This window comes from Ips typographus, linkage group LG1, assembly GCF_016097725.1.
Source record: "Ips typographus isolate SLU linkage group LG1, UJ_Ityp_2.0, whole genome shotgun sequence".
In the NCBI taxonomy this organism is placed as follows: domain Eukaryota; kingdom Metazoa; phylum Arthropoda; class Insecta; order Coleoptera; family Curculionidae; genus Ips; species Ips typographus.
Genome location: NC_138422.1, coordinates 11,426,443 through 11,446,423, shown reverse-complemented (window position 1 = coordinate 11,446,423; position 19,981 = coordinate 11,426,443). Strand labels below are relative to the sequence as shown.

At 33.7% G+C, this 19,981-nt stretch overlaps 1 protein-coding gene across 1 annotated transcript; it reads left to right on the top strand.

Moving 5' to 3' along the window:
* The first annotated feature begins 5,269 nt into the window (after window positions 1–5,269).
* yellow-b (L-dopachrome tautomerase yellow-b) lies at window positions 5,270–19,939 on the top strand. Its single transcript, XM_081987672.1, has 6 exons — window positions 5,270–5,463; window positions 10,927–11,195; window positions 15,914–16,059; window positions 18,084–18,242; window positions 18,295–18,549; window positions 18,790–19,939. The coding sequence occupies exons 2-6, from the start codon at window positions 10,931–10,933 to the stop codon at window positions 19,327–19,329; spliced, it is 1,365 nt and encodes a 454-aa protein (XP_081843798.1). The 5' UTR covers window positions 5,270–5,463; window positions 10,927–10,930; the 3' UTR covers window positions 19,330–19,939.
* Window positions 19,940–19,981: the final 42 nt, after the last annotated feature.

Genomic DNA, 19,981 nt, shown 5'->3' with positions numbered 1-19,981 from the left:
ATCATTGAGCATGAGACTTCATCCATGCCAGGGCTAGTATCTTTTTTGCTCTTCAATGCTGCTTGGAGCTCATTATTTTGTATATTCCGTTGGTGTTCGTCTTGTCTAAGTAGTTCAAAATTGGGTTCCCAGGTGATTGGTGTGACGTTGTTCATTATTTCCATCCTTAATTCATTACTAATTCTGGTACTTTTATTGACTTGGTAAATTCCTGAGAATTTTTTCACTTTGTCCCATACACTTTTTATCTCAGTGTTTCTGTTGAGTGACTCGCAATACTCTATGAACTTTTGCCTCTTCTTCTTTTTTAAGTATCTTCGGACTTTGGCGATGGTGTGTTTCATTTCCATAAAGTTGTCCATATTTACTACTTTCTTATACTTATCTATGGCGGTGTTAATGCATAACATTGGTGATATAAATTTTCCTCGAATTTTTCATTCTATATATATATTTGTTTAATACTACCATTATCTGCACAAGGGTATTTCAATTCAAAAGGGCGCGCAGGCGCAATGAAGAATCAGTACTGCTTGAAAAGCGGTCTTGAACATTAGAACGAGAAGACGCGACACAAACAGACACTAATCCGGATTTACCGTTTTAATTACAACAATTTTACTTATCCTAAGAAGACTCGTGGTTTACGTGTATGTGTGTGGGGATCCCCAGAAGAGCGGCCAGAGCAGACAACTGGTGAGTGCCCTTTTCATTTTGGTACTTTTGTGCATTTCTCGGTGTTAGCGTCTAGATTACTTTTCATACAGTCCACTACTTCCAATTTCTATTTTCATTCACCTATGCGTTAACAGGCGGCCTTTCTTTTTTTAATTTTCTGGGTACATTCCTTGTCCCACCAAGGGTTACCCGTCCTCCTTTTAGAATATGCTTGTTTCCTGGGTATTGTAGCCTCTGCTGTTTGCTGTATAATTTAATTCAAATCATCGAATATTGTAACTGTTTTCCGTCGGGTTTTTTCTTCCATTATGTATTCAAAGTCAGCCCAATTAGCCTGTAAAACATTCTTTTTTCCGGCAACCTGTTATAAAAAAAGGCATCATTCAGGTTATACTGAGGTTTGATTTTTATCAAAGTTGGAAAGTGATCACTTCCGTCGCAATCAGCAATCACCTCCCAGGTCACTTTACTGGCTAATTCCATACTTGATATCGTCAGGTCTACGCTACTTTCGTTTTGGTTCGGTGGAGTTATTCTAGTAGGAGTCCCGTCATTATGGACAACCAAGTTGTATTCCGAAACAATATTTATTATGGATCTGCCATTGAGATTAACATTTTGTCGGCTCCAAACATGGGTGTGCGTTTAGGTTCCCCACTAGAACAACCTCACCCTCAATATAGTTGAAATTGTCCCCTCTTTCTGGAAGTTGGATTTGTATTAATTCATATGAGATATGTTTTTGGACCAGAATGGCAACTCCACCATATCCATCATCCCTATTATTCCTGATGACATTGTATCCCTTAAAGTAAATGTTTTTATTATTTTTCATCCATGTTTCATTCAGTGCTATTATACAGTGCGTTTTTTTTAACGCGCAACATAGGATTTTACGTGTTAAATTTTTAAGCCCATGTTAGACCATGTTATTTTGGAACTACAAGTATAAAACTTGACGGGTGTGTCTTTAGTACCCTGAAGCTTAAGTAAGTCTACCAATTTGGTCTAAAAAGTGATTTAAAACTGGAAAAAAATCATTTTTTTCGAAAAGATTTTATCCTTTCATACTCCCTGTATGCATTGTTGTTCCTTGTTGTTTTTGATACTGGCAGGGCAGGTAGCAGGTGAAGTTACTTATTTTGACTGCATCACGACCCGACATCTTTTAAACGTCAAAAGGGCATTTTATGATTGTTTGGAATATACTGTTTGGCTTCAAACGGAGGTCAATTTGAACAATTCACCTATAAAAATACTTCTTTTGTTCTTAACTTTCTTGATATAAAGTTAATGATCACCCTGTTTTACTTTCTACGCCAAATTTTACCTGCTACCTGCCCTGCCAGTATCAAAAACAACAAAGAACAACAATGCATACAGGGAGTATGAAACGATAAAACCTTTTCGAAAAAAGATGATTTTTTGCAAGTTTTTTAACACTTTTTAGGCCGAATTGGTAAATTTACGTAAGCTTCAGGGTACGAAATAGCCACCCGTCAAGTTTTATACTTGTAGTTCCAAAATAACATGGTCTAACATGGGCTTAAAAATTTAACACGTGAAATCCTATGTTGCGCGTTAAAAAAAACGCACTGTATGTGGATTGTGTTCCCAAATGAGAGAAAGCAGCGCATGTTTATTGCTCACAAGGCTCCGAATATTCCATTGCAAAATTCTGAAGTCTTTGCAATCAGCCATTTTTTAATTTTTGCTCGTGGTTTTTTGCTTTCTCTTATTTGAGAATCACTATACCATGTTATCTATTTAGTTAGAACTCCCAATCTGAACCCATTTGGTCATCCCGTGTTTCCTGGCTGTTTATAATTGGCATTAATGTTTTAACAATAAGCTGAATTGTGTTGTTGGGCGTCTCCTTAAAATATTTCAATATGTCCTCTTTTGTGGAGAACATTCTGTTTTGTTGTCAATGATCTGCACTAGGTGGCTGAGTCTGTTGGGTTAGGGGTGTATTTGTTGTTTGTCTTGTTGTAGTATAAATGGGTTCTACTTGAGTTCTTGGGTTTTTTCGGTTTTCATATGGTTGGCTTCGTCCATTGGGGTATAGAAGTGATTCATTATGCTTATCTTTATTATAAGGCTGTACATCATGGGTGTTTCGTTTTTTAGCTTGGTTTCTAACTACTTGCTCATATGTTCTTTTAGATCCTGGCCGCAGCTCTATTACCTCCCTTCTTTGCATTATGGAAATTCTATTAGTTGCTTGTTGTCTCGTCGGAAGGAGCGGGTGTTCTGATGGGTTATACTGGAAATCCCTTTCATTGGTGTATTGTTTAGGGCACTTATGGTTGGCTTCTTGGTAGGATATGTTTTCAAATACCATTAGTTTTTTATTTGGGTTTGCCTTATATATTCAGGGCATTGTTTTGCTGTAGATACGTGCTCTCCACTTTTTGCAATGATAGCACTTCTTTATACATGAACTGGCCACTCCCGGCGCACTTTGATGATCTGAGTCAGTACATATGAAGCACTTTGGTTTACCTTTGCATAATTTCTTTGTGTGTCCATAAAGGAGGCATGAATAGCATTGAGTGACTGGCGGAATGTAAGGGACGACATCTCTATGTATATTAAAAACTTCTAAACTAATTTCTTTTGGCAGGTATGTTCCATCAAATGTTACTAAAATAGAACTGGTTTTTCGATATACAAATTTGGGACTATTTGGATCATCCTCTTTGTAGTCTTTATTTAGAGCTCTTCTATTTAGTCTTGTAATATTGATTATATTGATTGGGGAGGAAATATAATCTTGTAATGTGTTTTCTTCAAAATCTAAATCTACTTTTTTAACCACTCCTTTACAAGAAGTGTTGTTATAAGGTATGGTGATGACAAGTCCTTTGTCTAAGAGTCTTCTATCAAATACGAACTCATTGGCTGCTGCAGCATCTGTCATTTCTATACTTATTTTATTTCTGCCTTTGACCTGGGTTTTAACAATCGAGTTGAATCTCATATCACATAGGTATTTTCTTTGCAATTTTCATGGCCGAATATTTGCCAATGTTTACATTGTTGGATTCTACATTTACTATACCTGTATGGTTTAGGATCTGGGTTTTTATAGAGCCTTTGATATTTTTTTTTGTTGTTAACATTGTTATTGCTATGCAAATATTGGCTTTCTGGGTTTTGGATTTCTTCATGAGTTATTTCTTCATTACTTCCTATATTTTTTAAAATATCCATTTCAGATGATGTAAAGAGGGGGCCGCCCCCCCTGGATCGTACATGGTTTGTGTGTAAATTACTTACTTAGCAACAACAACCAGCAGGTTGCACAATTAGCACCTGGTTTTTCCGCTTTTCCGGTTGAACTCGTGAACCAGAACTTTTGAGCTTGCAACATTGTAAAGGCCAGTTGACATTGTCAAAAACAGTCACGTGAACTTCATAACGCAGTTTAAACTTTGAAAAATGGTAAATTTAATTTAGACAGTTGTAAAAACTTAAATTGCAAAATACACGTTACGTGACGTTGAAAATGCAATTCTGCATGTTCTTGCAATACTGTAAAGGCCAGTTGACATCTGTCAAAATTAATCACGTGACGTTTAAAATTTAAAAATTTGGTAAATTAAATTTAGACTATTTGAGACAGTTGTGAAAGCTGAAATTGCAAGAGACACATCACGTGACTTTGATTATGCCATTTTAGAGCTGGCAAAACTGTCCAAGCCAACTGTCATCTGTCAAAAACAGTCTCGTGACTTTAAAATGTAATTTAAACGTTCATCATTTGGTAAATTAAATTTAGACAGTTGCAAAAGCTGAAATTGTAAAATACACGTTACGTGACGTTGATAATGCAATTTTGAGCATGCAACACTGTAAAAGCTAGTTGACACCTGTCAAAAACAGTCACGTGACCGTAAAAATGTAGTTTAAATGTTGAAAAATTGGTAAATTATTATGATAATTTGTAATGAATATTGTTTCAACTCAATATCATGTAACAAAGATTTTACCATAATAATTACATGTGCCTATGCTGTTCTGATCAATTTTCAGTCAATTTTGTTATATTAATACACTACATTTTGAAATATACAGACAATGTCTTGAAATACATGCTTCGTAATAATGGAAAAGTGCCTCATAATACTTCGAATTACCTCGAGTGTGTACACCAAATTACCTCGGCGATCTACCCCTCGATTGAAGAGTAAATACGGAGGAAACAGTGAAGCGGTTTCAACTTCTTAATTGAACGAAACAAATTGAAGAGAAATTCTGTGTAACCGAGAGAAGCATTTCTGTCAAGAGGACAATAAAATTGAAAAGTTGCTAAATTTTCTACTAAACCCATTTTCTCTTGTCAAAGTTTGGTCACGTAAACTTTAATAGCCCAATTACTTTAATCATGCAAAACTAAATGAAGAAAAAATTACCAAAAAAATGAGAACGAAACATTTAACATCTCATGACGCGTCTTCTCATTCTTCAAAAACCAAATGAACGGTATCAAAAAGTAACGAGAACGAACCGAAGCCCCGTCATTAGCAATGTTTACTTACTTTCACTAATCATGATCATGAATCGGCCGGTACTCTGGTTGGCGGCGGTAAGGTCAGTCCAGTTAGAGCCGTACCCATAGCCAGGTCGCATACAAGACCTAGTGCCTAGTGACATGTGCGCCGTCAATTTCGGCCCGGCCTAATATAATTCTTTGACGATTAGTACCACCGGGACTTATTTAGCAACTCTAATCGGTTAGGTGTGTGTGTTGTGGTCGGGTTCTTTTCGAACTAGATCTAGGTAGGTACCAAAAGTAATTGTACCAGCTAGTAATAGTTAATTGAACCGGTGACTTAGCGTATTGATATGTCAAATAAGGTGTGTAAAGTGCGACAAGAACTAGATGAGTAGAAGCAGCACTAGAATGAGTTGGAAGAACTGTTATGTAGTGATGATGTCATAGAAAAAAATTGTGCGAATTTGAAGCTTCATTAATTATTGTTGTCTAGGGAAGTTGTTTTGAAATTTTTTTTCGTTTATCAGATCAGGATGGACACTACATTGCATGTCTAGTGGCAGTTTAGAATTTAGAACAGGAAGCGTTTTCTATAGATACTACAAGTAATCATCCTTTTATTGAAATTGATTGCAAATAGGAAACTCAACTACAACACGAATTTCTTCTGATATTATTAGATAATTGTTTAAAAGATTCCAAGCCGATTCGCGCCGTTACGAAATTCCTAATGTAGAAGAAGTCATAACACCGAGAGCCTTGAATTAAAATTTTAAAATGGAATTTGTGGGTAAATGTTAGCGGCATTTACCTTCAATAAATATTAATACATTATCGATAATTTATTTTAATTATGTAATTTATCTCGTCGAGATGCCAATATAAGGATGCGGTCACGGCGACTGGGATGTTTAATAAACCGTATAGAGTGCGATTATGTCAAAAGCGGCTTTCCAACGTGTGTTTCTCAAGTGTTGAGTCTCTTACGGGACTCACTTCAGTTAGTGAAAGTTTCGGAAGTACTTCCACAGTTTTATGAAACAGTATACGGAAGAAAGAAATGTCAAAAACCTTATTGTATCCATTAGTAAGTGAAGAAGATGAATAGAACAAATGTGAAAATGGTAAAGTACTGCACCTGTTGATGGTTTGAATGATAGTGTATTTTAAATCTTAAATATCATCAACCTACAATTTTTCTTATTTTTTTTTATTGCATCACATGTATTGTTTTTACCATTTGGCAACGTTGCTACTTCGTTTAATACCGTTTCAAGAAAGAAGATATAAAAATTTTTCTGACCATATTTTTTTCACAACTGATTGTTTAAACTGACTTTCACAAATATTTGTTTAATTTTTAAAATTTAAAATAATTTGAATTACACTTTTGGAAAAAAAACTAGTTGAAAGTGTGGTTAATTTTTATATGATTGGTTATGCAGAATAATAGTTTTTTCTTTTATAAACAATGTCAATTGAGATATCAAAACCATGTCAGCCTTTGTCTGTTTGTTGTACTCACAAATTGATCAGAAATGTTGTCAAATTTTTAAAATTTTCCTGTGACGCCACTCGTTTTTTGTAATAAACAAAAATTTTAGATTTTATAGAGAGGTTCCCATATCACCAAACACTTAAGCATTCCCTATTATCGAAATTTAATTACAATTTAGTATTTTTTGTGCAGTTAATTGTAAAACATATTGATGAACTGATTAACAATTAAGAAAGGCATGAAGAACAATTAACTAACCAACAACTCACTTAATTCTAAAGTAGGTCGACAATACTACTTCAGGCGAACATTGACATGTTTTGTAAAGAATAAATTTGCAATAAATTACCTTTTCTTCAATTGAAGAAACGTAGAAATGTAGTTTTTTTTGCTTTTACGAGGGATACTTATATTGTCTCGATTATTGCGAGAAATTCTTAACAGAACAGTTAATTCTGTCTGTGAGACACTTTTTCAATTTTCTCTCGTTGGAACATCTTCCCGGCATATTTTTTAGAATTTGTTGTCATTTGAAGTTTTCTAACTGCCGCAAAGCTACCTGCAGCAGAGGTTTTACATGTCCTACCAAGTATTTTTATGTTTCAATATAATTATGCCAGGTAACTTTATTCTCAAAGCAAAAAAGTCCTACTTTTCGCACTTAATACATAAATATCGATTATCTCTAAAATGATATTTTCAGTATTATTGACCATGCAGATTTTAAGATTTCTTAAGAGAAGATGAAAATTACCAGTTTGTGGATTTATTGATACGAACTTCTTTTATTGGTCAAACGAAAGACATACACATTCTTCATTTTCTATTAAACACACCGTGTATTTTCAAGTTCATATCTTCAGAGAGTTTTGCTATATTACGCAGTGTTCTCATCTTCAGTAGATTTAACGTATTTTGGTTCATTTCCAACTTCCGATATTTTGTACGATAGTCAATTCTAACTAAAAATATTGCTTTTTCAAAAATTGTAACTTTACTTAAACCAACTTGAGAGACATACAACTTAAAATTTGTTTTACAATTCATTCAAGTTTGGGACATATTGTCCATCACTCATTAACTTGTAGGTATAACATACGGCTCAGATGACTCAAAAAATCATAACCGTAAGTAAAACGTTAAAACAGTTTAGGAGAAATGACTTTTCAGGTTTCCAGTAATGAGTAATGTTTGAAATTGTCTATAACAAATTATTTGGAGCTTAAACTTGAGTCGATTTCTGTCCTGAAATAAATTAAATTTTTTTAGTAGTTGTCAAAAATTTTAGTCATTGATTCTTGACAAAAACCGTACTTCAAAAATATAGATTTTAAATTTTTTTATAATAATCGCTAGATCACGTGGTTTTAGAGGATAATTTAGCTAAACAGTCCCGTGACCCGTGTGACCATAAATCTCAAAAACACGTTTTATATCAACTACTACAAGAAATCGTTTCTAAACCCAGATTTTTCCAACTTTAGAGCATAGTTTGACAGTTTTGACGTTAGTGAAAGTTGTCACGTGATCGTATAACACTATTTAACTAGACGGTCACGTGACAATTGTCAAAATAACGGTAATAAATCTCAAAAACACGTTTAATTATCAAATACTGCAAGAAAACTTTCCTAAACCATAATTTTTGCAACTAGAGCACAGTTTGACAGTTTTGACGTTATTGACAGTTGTCACGTGAGTGTAGAACACTATTTAGCTAGACGGTCATTTGACAATTGTCAAAATAACTGTCATAAATCTCAAAAACACGTTTTATTATCAAACACTGCGAGAAAACGTTCCTAAACCCTGATTTTTGCAACTTTAGAGCATAGTTTGACAGTTTTGACGTTAATAACAGTTGTCACATAATTGTAGAACACTATTTAGCTAGACGGCCACGTAAAAATTGTCAAAATAACTGTCACAAATCTCAAAAACACGTTTTATATCAAATACTACAAGAAAACGTTTCTAAACCCTGATTTTTGCAACTTTAGAGCGTAGTTTGACAGTTTTGACGTTAGTGACAGTTGTCACGTGATCGTAGAACACTGTTTAACTAGACGGTCACGTGACAATTGTCAAAATAACGGTAATAAATCTCAAAAACACGTTTAATTATCAAATACTGCAAGAAAACGTTCCTAAACCATAATTTTTGTAACTAGAGCACAGTTTAACAGTTTTGACGTTATTGACAGTTGTCAGGTGATCGTAGAACACTATTTAGCTAGACTATGAAGTGACAATTGTCAAAATAACTGTTAAATCTCAGAAAATTGTCTGATTTCAAAAACTGTGTTGAAATGTAATTCTTGTAAATTCTAGTAAAATTTTGACAATTCTGACATTAGTGACAGACATCACGTGGTTTTTAAGAATAATTTGGAGTAAGAAAATGACTGTTTTAAGCGCATTTTTAGAATCCTTATTAAATTTCCTATTCAATAAATTGAAAAAGTATATGAAAAGTTTCACAACCAACATAATAATGACAGTAATGTAATTTAAAACGGTAGATTATATACAAAAAACGGGAGAACGGTAGAATAACTACAAAAACGGTGGATTTTTTGTTTCTTGATTGTTCCATTTAATAACGGGATAGATTTGATGGGAGGAGCGAGCGGGGTGAAGTTATTCGAAATGAGGTAGATCTACCCCGATCGGGGTAGCTTTGGCGCGCTGCCTTGACTTAGAGCTAAACATGACAAAAAAAAAGTTTTTCATTCGATTCTATGAATCTTTAAGCTTGAGGTTCGACTGAGTCAACATGAGCAAAACCACTAAGATTTAAAAAAAAAGTAGAAAGTCGAATATCTCGGAAACGGTTAAAGGAAATTTTGCGTTATGCCAAAAATGCTCAGAATGACTTTTTGCACCCAGTGGACTAGGTTTACACAGAGCGTTAGTTTTAATTGTAACTGTTTTTTTTTTTTGTTTTTTTGACGCCCGGTATATGTTTAATCGTATTGCGGTTAACAGGAGGTAAAAGAGCAGTTCAAGACGAACATTTTGTGCTTTTTACAATTGATAAAACCCCAAAAATGGAAAAGATACGAAATTTTCAAAATATTGGTTCAATTCCCAACAAAAAAGTTAAAAAAATCTATAATTTCGGAAACGGTTAGAATTAAAGATATGGGCATCAAAAATGTTCAGAAACAATACAATTTTCAATAGTCTAAAAAATACATATTTTTTGTCCTCGTTTTTTTCCTTTATTAAACCTCTTTTTTAAATTCCGGTTGTGAATACCAGTCCATATTCTCCTAAGAATAATTGGGTAATAAAAAAGCTGTGAAGTAGTGTTGGCATTGAGATGACGTGATGTTATTTCCAATAGTAGTCTAGTTGTGTTAATGGTTTGTTTTTGACCCCAATATTGGACTTTCCGGATATCCTGTTCCTTTTAGTTGGTCTTTGTTTTGTATAAATGACATAATTTGACTGGAATGACAGTTACGACACCTTCAATTCTGATTTTAGGCTTAGATACCATCTATCTTTTCTCGACATTCAAAATGTGAAACACACTGCATAGATGTAGAAAGCAATATCGGTATTTAATTTGCCTATCCTAACATCAGGTAGCTGTTCAATGGTACAATAAACCAGCATGGTGTTCGTTTACCATCAGGTCAAATTGTCAATAAACATTTCTCCATGGTACGTTAACGATAAAAAATTTTCCCAACGCAACCTTCACCGATTTTTCGCCCACCATATTTATATTATCTTAACGTTTTTTTTCAGTATTTCGTCAAGAACAGTATACGGTTTAATTAGCGTTCGGCCAGAAAAAAGGTGTAGCACTTAATTGAGAATGTTAAACAATGCGTTTCAAAATGTCCCAGCACCTGTTTAGCATTTAAACGAGTGAGAGAAAATCCAACATTAAAACGCGTGTGATTATGCAATTTTTATGCCGTTCCTGGCCTCCATTAAGGTGCAAAATGTTGTTTAGTAACAAAAATCTGGCGGAGACAATAAACAATGGTAATTAATCTTGAGTCGACGTGACTGGTCCATCTTGTGTCAGTTTTGCTTGTGTAGATTAGAAGGGAGACCAGTTAAACCGCGGCGCGATAATCCTTCTGACCAACCTGACCTTGCTCCTATTAGCCAATTTAAAACTATCAAAGTCAAATTATTCTTCGAGATAATGTTGGTTTTCGTTATTGCATGTACACAATTTGTCGTATGGTAACTGTTTCTTAAAGCGCGTGGTGTGTGATTTTTCCAGGACGATGTCTCCCTACAAACTGCTACCTTTCCTGGCTGTCGTGGTGCTAACCGGGTGTAACAAACTGAACATCAGCTACGAATGGAAAATTCTGGATTTCGATTTTGGCAGCCCGGAAAAACGAGAATCAGCCATTCAGGACAAATCTTTTATACCGGAAAACAATCTTCCTTTAGGATTAGAGGTGTACAAAAACAGAATCTTTGTGACAGTACCCAGGTGGAAATTCGGAGTGGCAGCCTCGTTAGCTTACATTGATAGAACTAAAGGTTAGTACTGGTTAAATTATCTGCTTATTCCCCGGACTGTATTACATTAAACATATTGATAAGACAGGGAATGCAACTGATAAAATTCAAAACAATAACGGCGAATAACGCATACACAATAATAAGTTGTTTGGGACATGTTGATAGATTCTACAAATCGTTTGTCACCAATATACTAACATTATTATTGTTTGTCAATTGCTCACAAGCAAGTTTAATTTAAAATATGTCAGCAATTTTAGTGGTTTTGTTAAAGCACTGTGTTTTTACTGAAAAAGTACGAAGGCGTAGAAGGGCCACAGACGTTATTTTTCTTAAATTTTTACTTCAAACTCAGAAATTAACTAAATTCCGACTTGAAACTCGGAAACTAGTTAAATTTCGACTTGAAACTCGGAAATTAACTAAATTCCGACTTTGAACTCGGAAATTAGTTAAATTCCGAAAGAATTTAGGTAAATTCCGACTTCAAACTCTGAATTTAGTTAAATTCTGACTTCGAACTCGGAAATTAGTTAAATTCCGACTTCAAACTCGGAATTTAGTTTCTATGTTGTCAAACTGACAAATTCTACTATTTTAGATCTACTAATTAAGATGAAAGAGTGTTTGCAATGTTGCCAAACTGACTAATTTTACTAATTTGGTTTGAAGAGTATATGCAATGTTATCAAACTGACTAATTCGACAATTTTGGTTGAAGAGTGTTTCCAATCTGTCCAAACTGACAAGTTCAACTAATTTCTTTGAAGTGTGTTTTCTTGCAATGTTGCCAAATTAACAAACTCTCCTAATTTAGATCGAAGACTGTTTGAAATGTTGCCTAACTGACAAAATTTGGTAATTTGGTTCAAAAGTATCCTTGCAATGTTATCAAACTAACAAATTCTACAATTTTGGTTCGAAGAGTGTTTGTAAGGTAACCAAACTGACAAGTCCGACTAATTTCTTTGAAGTGTGTTAGCAATGTTCCCAAAGTTAACAAATCTTACTAATTTGCTTCGAAGAATGTTTGCAATGTTGCCAAACTGAAAAATTTTGTCTAATTTGGTTTGAAGAGCTTTTGCAATGTGACAATGTAAATTCTGAGTTCGAAGTCGGAATTTAACTAAATTCTGAGTTCAAAGTCAGAATTTAACTAAATTCAGAATTTGAAGTCGGAATTTACCTAAATTCTTTCGGAATTTAACTAATTTCCGAGTTTGAAGTTTGAAGTCGAAATTTAAGAAAAATAACGTCTGTGGCCTTTTTACGCCTTCGTAAAAAAGTGTAAATATTTCTTTGGAAACTATGCCAATGTTACAAACTGAGTTTAGTGTGAACTGAATCATTCAATTAGCTAAAACAAAGGTTATTTTAATCCATATAAGGCAACAAGTTATCAATTAACAATTAAAACTTAAATATAACTAAATGGATATGTTTAAGGTTGTCGTAATGTATTGGTAAAAAAATAAAAAACCTTAATAAGACAAGGTAAAAGAAAGTATCATTGCCAATTAGTGACTATCAGTGGTATTTAACATAAATACAGGTAAGAAAATTAAAAAAAATATACATAAGAAACTAGAAGTACAGAAAAGAGAACCATTGGAAATCAATGAGCTAGACCAAGATGACGACACACTTTGTGACATTGACCCAATCGATTTCTTGTCATATAACGGTTTTCTTATAAGTTTTGTAATAAGACACCCTATATAATTTCAGATAGTTAAATACTCGGCTAAATTATCATTCATTTATTGTTTTAAAATTTGTTCTTCAACATGCCAATAATTATTTTGGCTATACAGAATATTTCAATCATAAATGGCGGCGTTGCCAACTTATTTAACAAAACATAGCCTAAAAATAGTCAAAGCTGTAAGTAAAAGCTCAAATAGGCTTAGAAAACATCATGTAAGTTGTCTTGTTCAGAATTTCCAATTAGGACTGAAACTTAAAAAATTGATTGGCAAAATAAACTTTACTGAACCCAAAACACGTAAGTTGTTTGCTAAGAAAACAACACATAAAGGAAACGTCTGGTTACATCAAACAAAACATGCTCATTAATCACTAGTTGTAAAAAATGTGATTGTTTCAAAAAAGAATGGTGTGATTTAGACCCGATTGTCGTTGACTTGATTTAATGGCTTTTTGTTAGTCTGAAACTATTTTGATTAACACTTATGATGCATTTTAACCAAATTTGCCATAACATAGGGGCTTAATGATTTTTTTCAATTTCTTCATGATTTCTAAAATATGTTTTTTCTCGCCCATAAATACTTATAATAACTTACGATCTAATCTAGATTTGCATTCTACATCATCTGATGTAAATTTCTGTATAGTAACAGTAAATAACGCCCAGTAACAATTCGCTGTATTGTAAAAACAATGTTTTCAACAAACAATAACGAATTTTAAAACTAACATTTTCCTGTATTTTTAAGGACTTGGCATCAGATTCACCCTGACCATTCATTCTAATAATCTAGTAAATAAAGAAAATTTAAATAAATAAGCTTGAATAAAAATTCTATAATAGGGATGCCAAGTTATTTTTAAGGTAAATAACTAAACCTATCTAACTTACTTTCTACCTAAAAATCCTGCTTCTAAATATATCATTGAAACTACAAATGTCTTTAATACAAAAAATTACAAACTACTTACAACTAATACTCTTCGTCAAAGAGTCCAAATTGTCCAAAATAAACCGACCAATCTTCTTCTTTTCAGTTGAGGTGGATTTTTAACTACAAAGGCTGTACCTCGGTAACAGCCGGGAGGCCTCCTCGGTTATCGATTTAACCACTTCTGGAATAGGTCCTCTATCACAATCTGCTCCATGTCATAACGTGGACTAGACGGTACAATTGCTGGTAGCACTTGGTATTACACCCAGTAACTTCCGTTCCGGAAGGAAAAAGCTTTCTAAGATCCCCTGATCTTCAATAGTCTGATTTTTGCTCCAATTTCTCTTTTTTTTTTAAATTGTCTTTTTTAGCTCTCTCAAAGTCTCTCTGACAATCAACCACCATAAAAAAAAAAAAACCTTTTATCCCACCTTCTACCTCCACGTACCACCTTTTTCACCTCCTTTGAAGTTCATCAAGTAATACTGTTAATTTTCTTAATAACTACATACAATCCTACTAAAACTAACTATAATGGTAAACACTTGATATCCCTACAAAAATGTACCTTTTCTATAAATTAAATAAATAAATTTTCTATATTTTCTTGAAAAAAAAATCCTTTTTTTCAAGACAGACTATTTAAGATTCCGACCATATAATAGTTGATTGCAAATCAAGATACAATCAAAAGGACCCGCAAGTGATGCCAGAACCTGAACAAGTCGAATGAGAAAGCGTGGTTAAGCATGATGATTTCGTAATTTTTGTAGCTAAATGGTATTTTATTACTTTGGCGTGGCGATTGACAACTAAAACGATAGGAACAGATAATTAAGTGGGCTTTTCGGTCAAAGGTTTTTAATGAAAATAACCGTTTTTTACAGGTCAATGTTTCGGTTTAATAATTAAGTCATCCTCAGAACACTACAACAATTAGTATATGCACCAAACACAATGGGGTATTATACCAAACATTTTTTTGTGGTAATTAGTAGTAGGTACTCGGAAGAATATGGGTGCAAGTTGTCATGTTTTAATATTTCTTTAAATCTGACCAATACTCTAACTATACGTAACGAGTTACTAATACAATTTGTTTCAATCCGTAACATTTTCATTGGAGTCTCATTAAGAAAAACCTAGTTCACACGGTATTTCACTTACAATGGATAACCTACAAAAGCCGATTAATTGGCCCGATCGATTCACAATGAAAAAACATGCATCAAAACCGTTCGATAAACGCTGCTAATAATTGAAATTATCGACTTAAGTTTAAGTTGAAAAAAAAAATGTAATCATCAAGAAAGAAAGGATAATAATAATTGGACCAAGTGTGCGGCAAGGACGAGAATTTCCTTGTACAGAAATCGTGTTAAGGTGGTTGGGTGTAGGTCGAGGTTTCAGGAAGGAACCCTGAAACCTTTACTGTAACACGTTATAATGTGTGAATGTCTGTTTTTTGTTTGTGAAAGGTTTATTAACATTTTTATGTTTAAAGGAAGTCAAAATGGTTAGTCATTGTCAAAGTTTCCTTATTCTTTAACTGCTTTCAGTTTAAGTCAATTAAAGTAAAGTACCTAAATATAATGAATACAGTGACGTAACCGTATATTCCCAGATTCCTTGGGTAATTAATACAAAAATCCATTTAAAATATACCTTGTACATTAACCGCAAAAATTTTAATGGGAACACACATAATGATAGCACAAATTCATATTTCCATAGATAAACAAATATTGTTATTTCAATGAAATCCAGTTTGACACTTATTAATAATGTAGGTTCTTTCTTCATCAGGTACCGGAATTGCGTAAACGTAAATTACGTCAATATTTAATGGAAATTCCTTACTTATTTAAACGACATTTGTAATTAGGTCATTTATCTATAACGGGTACATACAGAGTGACAAAAGTATGAAAATACAGCAAAGTTTCTTGGTTTCTTACCTTTACCAAAAAGGGATTTTTAGCTAATAACATAGCTAAATGGTGTCAGATTTTATTTGTTTTATTGTAGAAATTGGTTATTTTATGGTTCACACCAAATTTTATTTTAAATAAACATGTTTTTATATTTTAGATCCGATGGAGGCACCATTACTAAAACCCTATCCAAACTGGGACGCCCACAGATCTTTAGGGGATGCGCCCCCTAGTATTGTGTCACCTTTTCGAGTAAGAGCAGACCAATGCGGAAGACTTTGGGTTATCGACACTGGACTAGAAGTAAGTTATAATACACTATACAGGGTGGTTTTTCAGCTTTGACCTTAGTGGCAGATACCACGTCGTTTTAGAGGATAATACGTGACCCACTTGGAGTAAGAAAATGGCTGTTTTAAGCACATTTTTAGAATCCTCATTAAATTTCCAATTCAATAGCCTGAAAAAAACACTCTAAAATTTGATAGAGTCAGAGAGGGATATAAAATTTTTCACAACCGACATAATGGCAATTTTATAAAAAACGGTAAATTATGTACAAAAAAAATAAAACAGAAGAACAGTAGAAGAACCACAAAAACAATAAACCTGGCAACATGATTTATGGCAGGATGTATCAATTGTTAAATGACCGAAAATCCGAAAGACCGAAATTTTTCATTAAGATGTTTATCTTCAATAGTGACAAAAAAACCGTCAATTATTAGTGAAATTTTTTAATTAAAAGCATAGTTTGGCAATACGTAAACGCCTTCGTAAAGTTACATATTATATATCAGGTATCAAAGATATTCAGTAGATTATATACTTTCACTTTATGGTATGAAATGACTGTCATAAATGTAAAGCAAAAAAACTGCAACATCACAGTCTTGGTTGGTTTAATTATTTTTTTTATGTTAGATGCCCACAATAAACTCTGTTAAGAGGTATGTTATGAAATTGGATAGGTTACTGTTGGTGTCGCATTTGCAATTTAAAATCAACCAGTTTTTTATACTTGTTTGACTCATGTCTATCGCATGTTATGCAAGATAGCAACAATATAATTGCAGACAACGTTTTGTTTTAATTTTCTGATAATAGTAATTCTCTATCTAATTTCTGATATTAAGAATTGAAATTCAATCAGAAGTGATCAATGCTTTCACTAAATTTTTCTCGACAAATTTTCCAATCCAGAAAAGTAACTTCTTGTTAATTTCTGTCGTCTCACATTACTTACCTACGAAGGCGTAGAAGGGCCACAGACATTATTTTTCTTAAATTTTTACTTCGAACTCGGAAATTAACTAAATTCCGACCGAACTCGGAAATTAACTAAATTCCGACTTCAAACTCGAAAATTAGTTAAATTCCGACTTCAAACTCGGAATTTAGTTGCAATGTTGTCAAACTGACAAATTCTACTATTTTGGTTCGAAGAGTGTTTTTGCAATGTTGACAAATTAACAAATTCTACTAATTAAGATCAAAGAGTGTTTGCAATGTTGCCAAACTAATTTTACTAATTTGAGTTGAAGAGTATATGCAATGTTATCAAACTGACAAATTCAACTAATTTCTTTGAAGTGTGTTTGCTTGCAATGTTGCCAAATTAACAAACTCTCCTAATTTAGATCGAAGGCTGTTTGCAATGTTGCCTAACTGACAAAATTTGGTAATTTGGTTCAAAAGTGTCCTTGCAATGTTATCAAACTAACAAATTCTACAATTTTGGTTCTAAGAGTGTTTGAATGTAACCGAACTGACAAGTCCGACTAATTTCTTTGAAGTGTGTTTGCAATGTAGCCAAAGTTAACAAATTCTACTAATTTGCTTCGAAGAATGTTTGCAATGTTGCCAAACTGAAAAATTTTGTCTAATTTGGTTTGAAGAGCTTTTGCAATGTGACAATGTAAATTCTGAGTTGGAAGTCGGAATTTAACTAAATTCCGAGTTTAAAGACGGAATTTGACTAAATTCCGAGTTTTAAGTCGGAATTTGACTAAATTCCGAGTTTGAAGTCGGAATTCAACTAAATTCCGAGTTTGAAGTCGGAATTTAACTAAATTCCGAGTTCAAAGTCAGAATTTAACTAAATTCCGAGTTTGAAGTCGGAATTTACCTAAATTCCGAGGAATAGCCTGAAAAAAACACTATAAAATTTGATAGAGTCAGAGAGGGATATAAAATTTTTCACAACCGACATAATGGCAATTTTATAAAAAAACGGTAAATTATGTACAAACATAAACACAAAAATGTTTGTGGCCCTTCTACGCCTTCGTACTTACCTAAATTTAATAGTTAATTTGTTTATTCAGGGTTTATTGGAAGCAGCACCAAAAGTGTACAAAAACACCACCATTATGGTGTACGACCTACACAACGACGCTCTGATCCGGACCTACGAAATCCCAAGTGACCAAACAACCGATGATTCCTTTTTTGCCAATATTGCCGTGGAAGATGAAGACTGTGATGTGAGTCCCCTGAATTGAGATACAATAACAGGTTAACGGTTTGGTGTTGTAGAATACTTTTGCCTATCTGGGAGACTTGGGAGCACCTGGTCTGGTGGTCTACTCTTGGAAAGAAAACCGCAGCTGGAAGGTCAAACACAACTACTTCCATCTTAAACCGACCGCAGGCAACTTGACCGTAGCTGGAGTATCGTTCAACTGGTCTGATGGTTTATTCGGGTTGGCCCTCAGGCCAGAAAAAGACGGTTACAGTACTTTGTTTTTCCACCCTATGATCAGTTTTGACGAGTTTGCTGTCAGTACTAAAGTAAGTTTGAAAGGAAATATCAAGTTAACTACAATAGTACTGCTTTCCTCACGAAACATTTGATTAAGAAACCTGGTAAATCTGGTTTTAAGTTTTTTTTATTGGATAAATTAAAAAAGACGTTTCGTAAATTTCTCTTTATCTAAAATTCCCTCAAAATTGCAGTACGAGTACAACAAACCTACTTGTTACACCAAAAATGTACTTTTCGTAACTGGTTACATAAATAACATCTTACAGGTGCTTCGAGACGAATCGTTGGCCACCAACCAAAGCAGCTACCAAGAATTCAAGCACTTGGGTAGTCGCGGCCCTAGAAGTCAAAGTGGCGCCTCCTTCTTGGACAAACGCACCGGCGTTCTCTTCTACGCTCTGGTGCAACTGAACGCGGTGGCTTGCTGGAGAACCACCAACCCTAGCTACACAATGGAGTCCCAAGGTAGGGTGTACATGGACAACGTCACCATGCTATTTCCCAACGACGTCAAAGTGGACAACGAAGGCAACGTTTGGGTGTTGTCTGACAAATTGCCAGTATTCATGTACTCTACTTTGGACTATAACGATGTCAATTTCCGGATCATGTCCGCTAAAGTTAGCGATGCCATTAAAGGCACCGCTTGCGCTTCCAAGTTAGTCAAAAATCCTGATATAATGCAGGTGATTGAGGATAGATTGGGGGTAAGTGACAAGTCTAAAGGCAAGACGTCGAATGGGCTGCGTCTTAGTGGTTCTGCTGTCGGTTTGGCCGTTTTTGTGATGTTATCTCTTTTAAGATAATTTTTAACTTTTTTAAGTTTGTAGATTTGTAAGTTTTTAAAATATTTACTAAGTTATTATTTTTTAGAAGTGCCACTAGTGTTTAGACAGCTGTTTTGTATATCGACTCACTTGTACATCTGTAATTTTGTAATATGTATATAGTTTTAATTTTATTCTGACAACTTGATAGTACACAATTGAATTGAAATTTATCGGTTTATCCTAAAATTTAAGGTAGGTACTTAACTAGTGCAACATGCATGTACATACTTCCGCCTTTTTTGATATTGTACTTATATGTATTACCTTTCTTCAGTTAGAGTATTAGATATGTTTAGATTAATTTATTTGCAAAATAGTTGTTTTTTATGTGAGGATGCTTCATTATAGAAAGATATATTTAAATTGAAAAATATTTGTGCTTAATGCTATGCTTCTTTGGCAAGTGATTAAAAATGGTCTTACTGAGTAAAGTAAAATCGCCAGTATTCATGAACATTGTTAGTAGAGATTTTTTGTAATTGATCAAGAAAAAACAACAAATTAAAAGCAATTGCTTTAAAAATACATTAGGATTGAACCTTGTCAGAAAAATCGTATTACAAATATAATTCAGTACTGTCCTGTCGTAATTAATTTAATTCCAGTACCAGTTTGATATTAGTTTTGC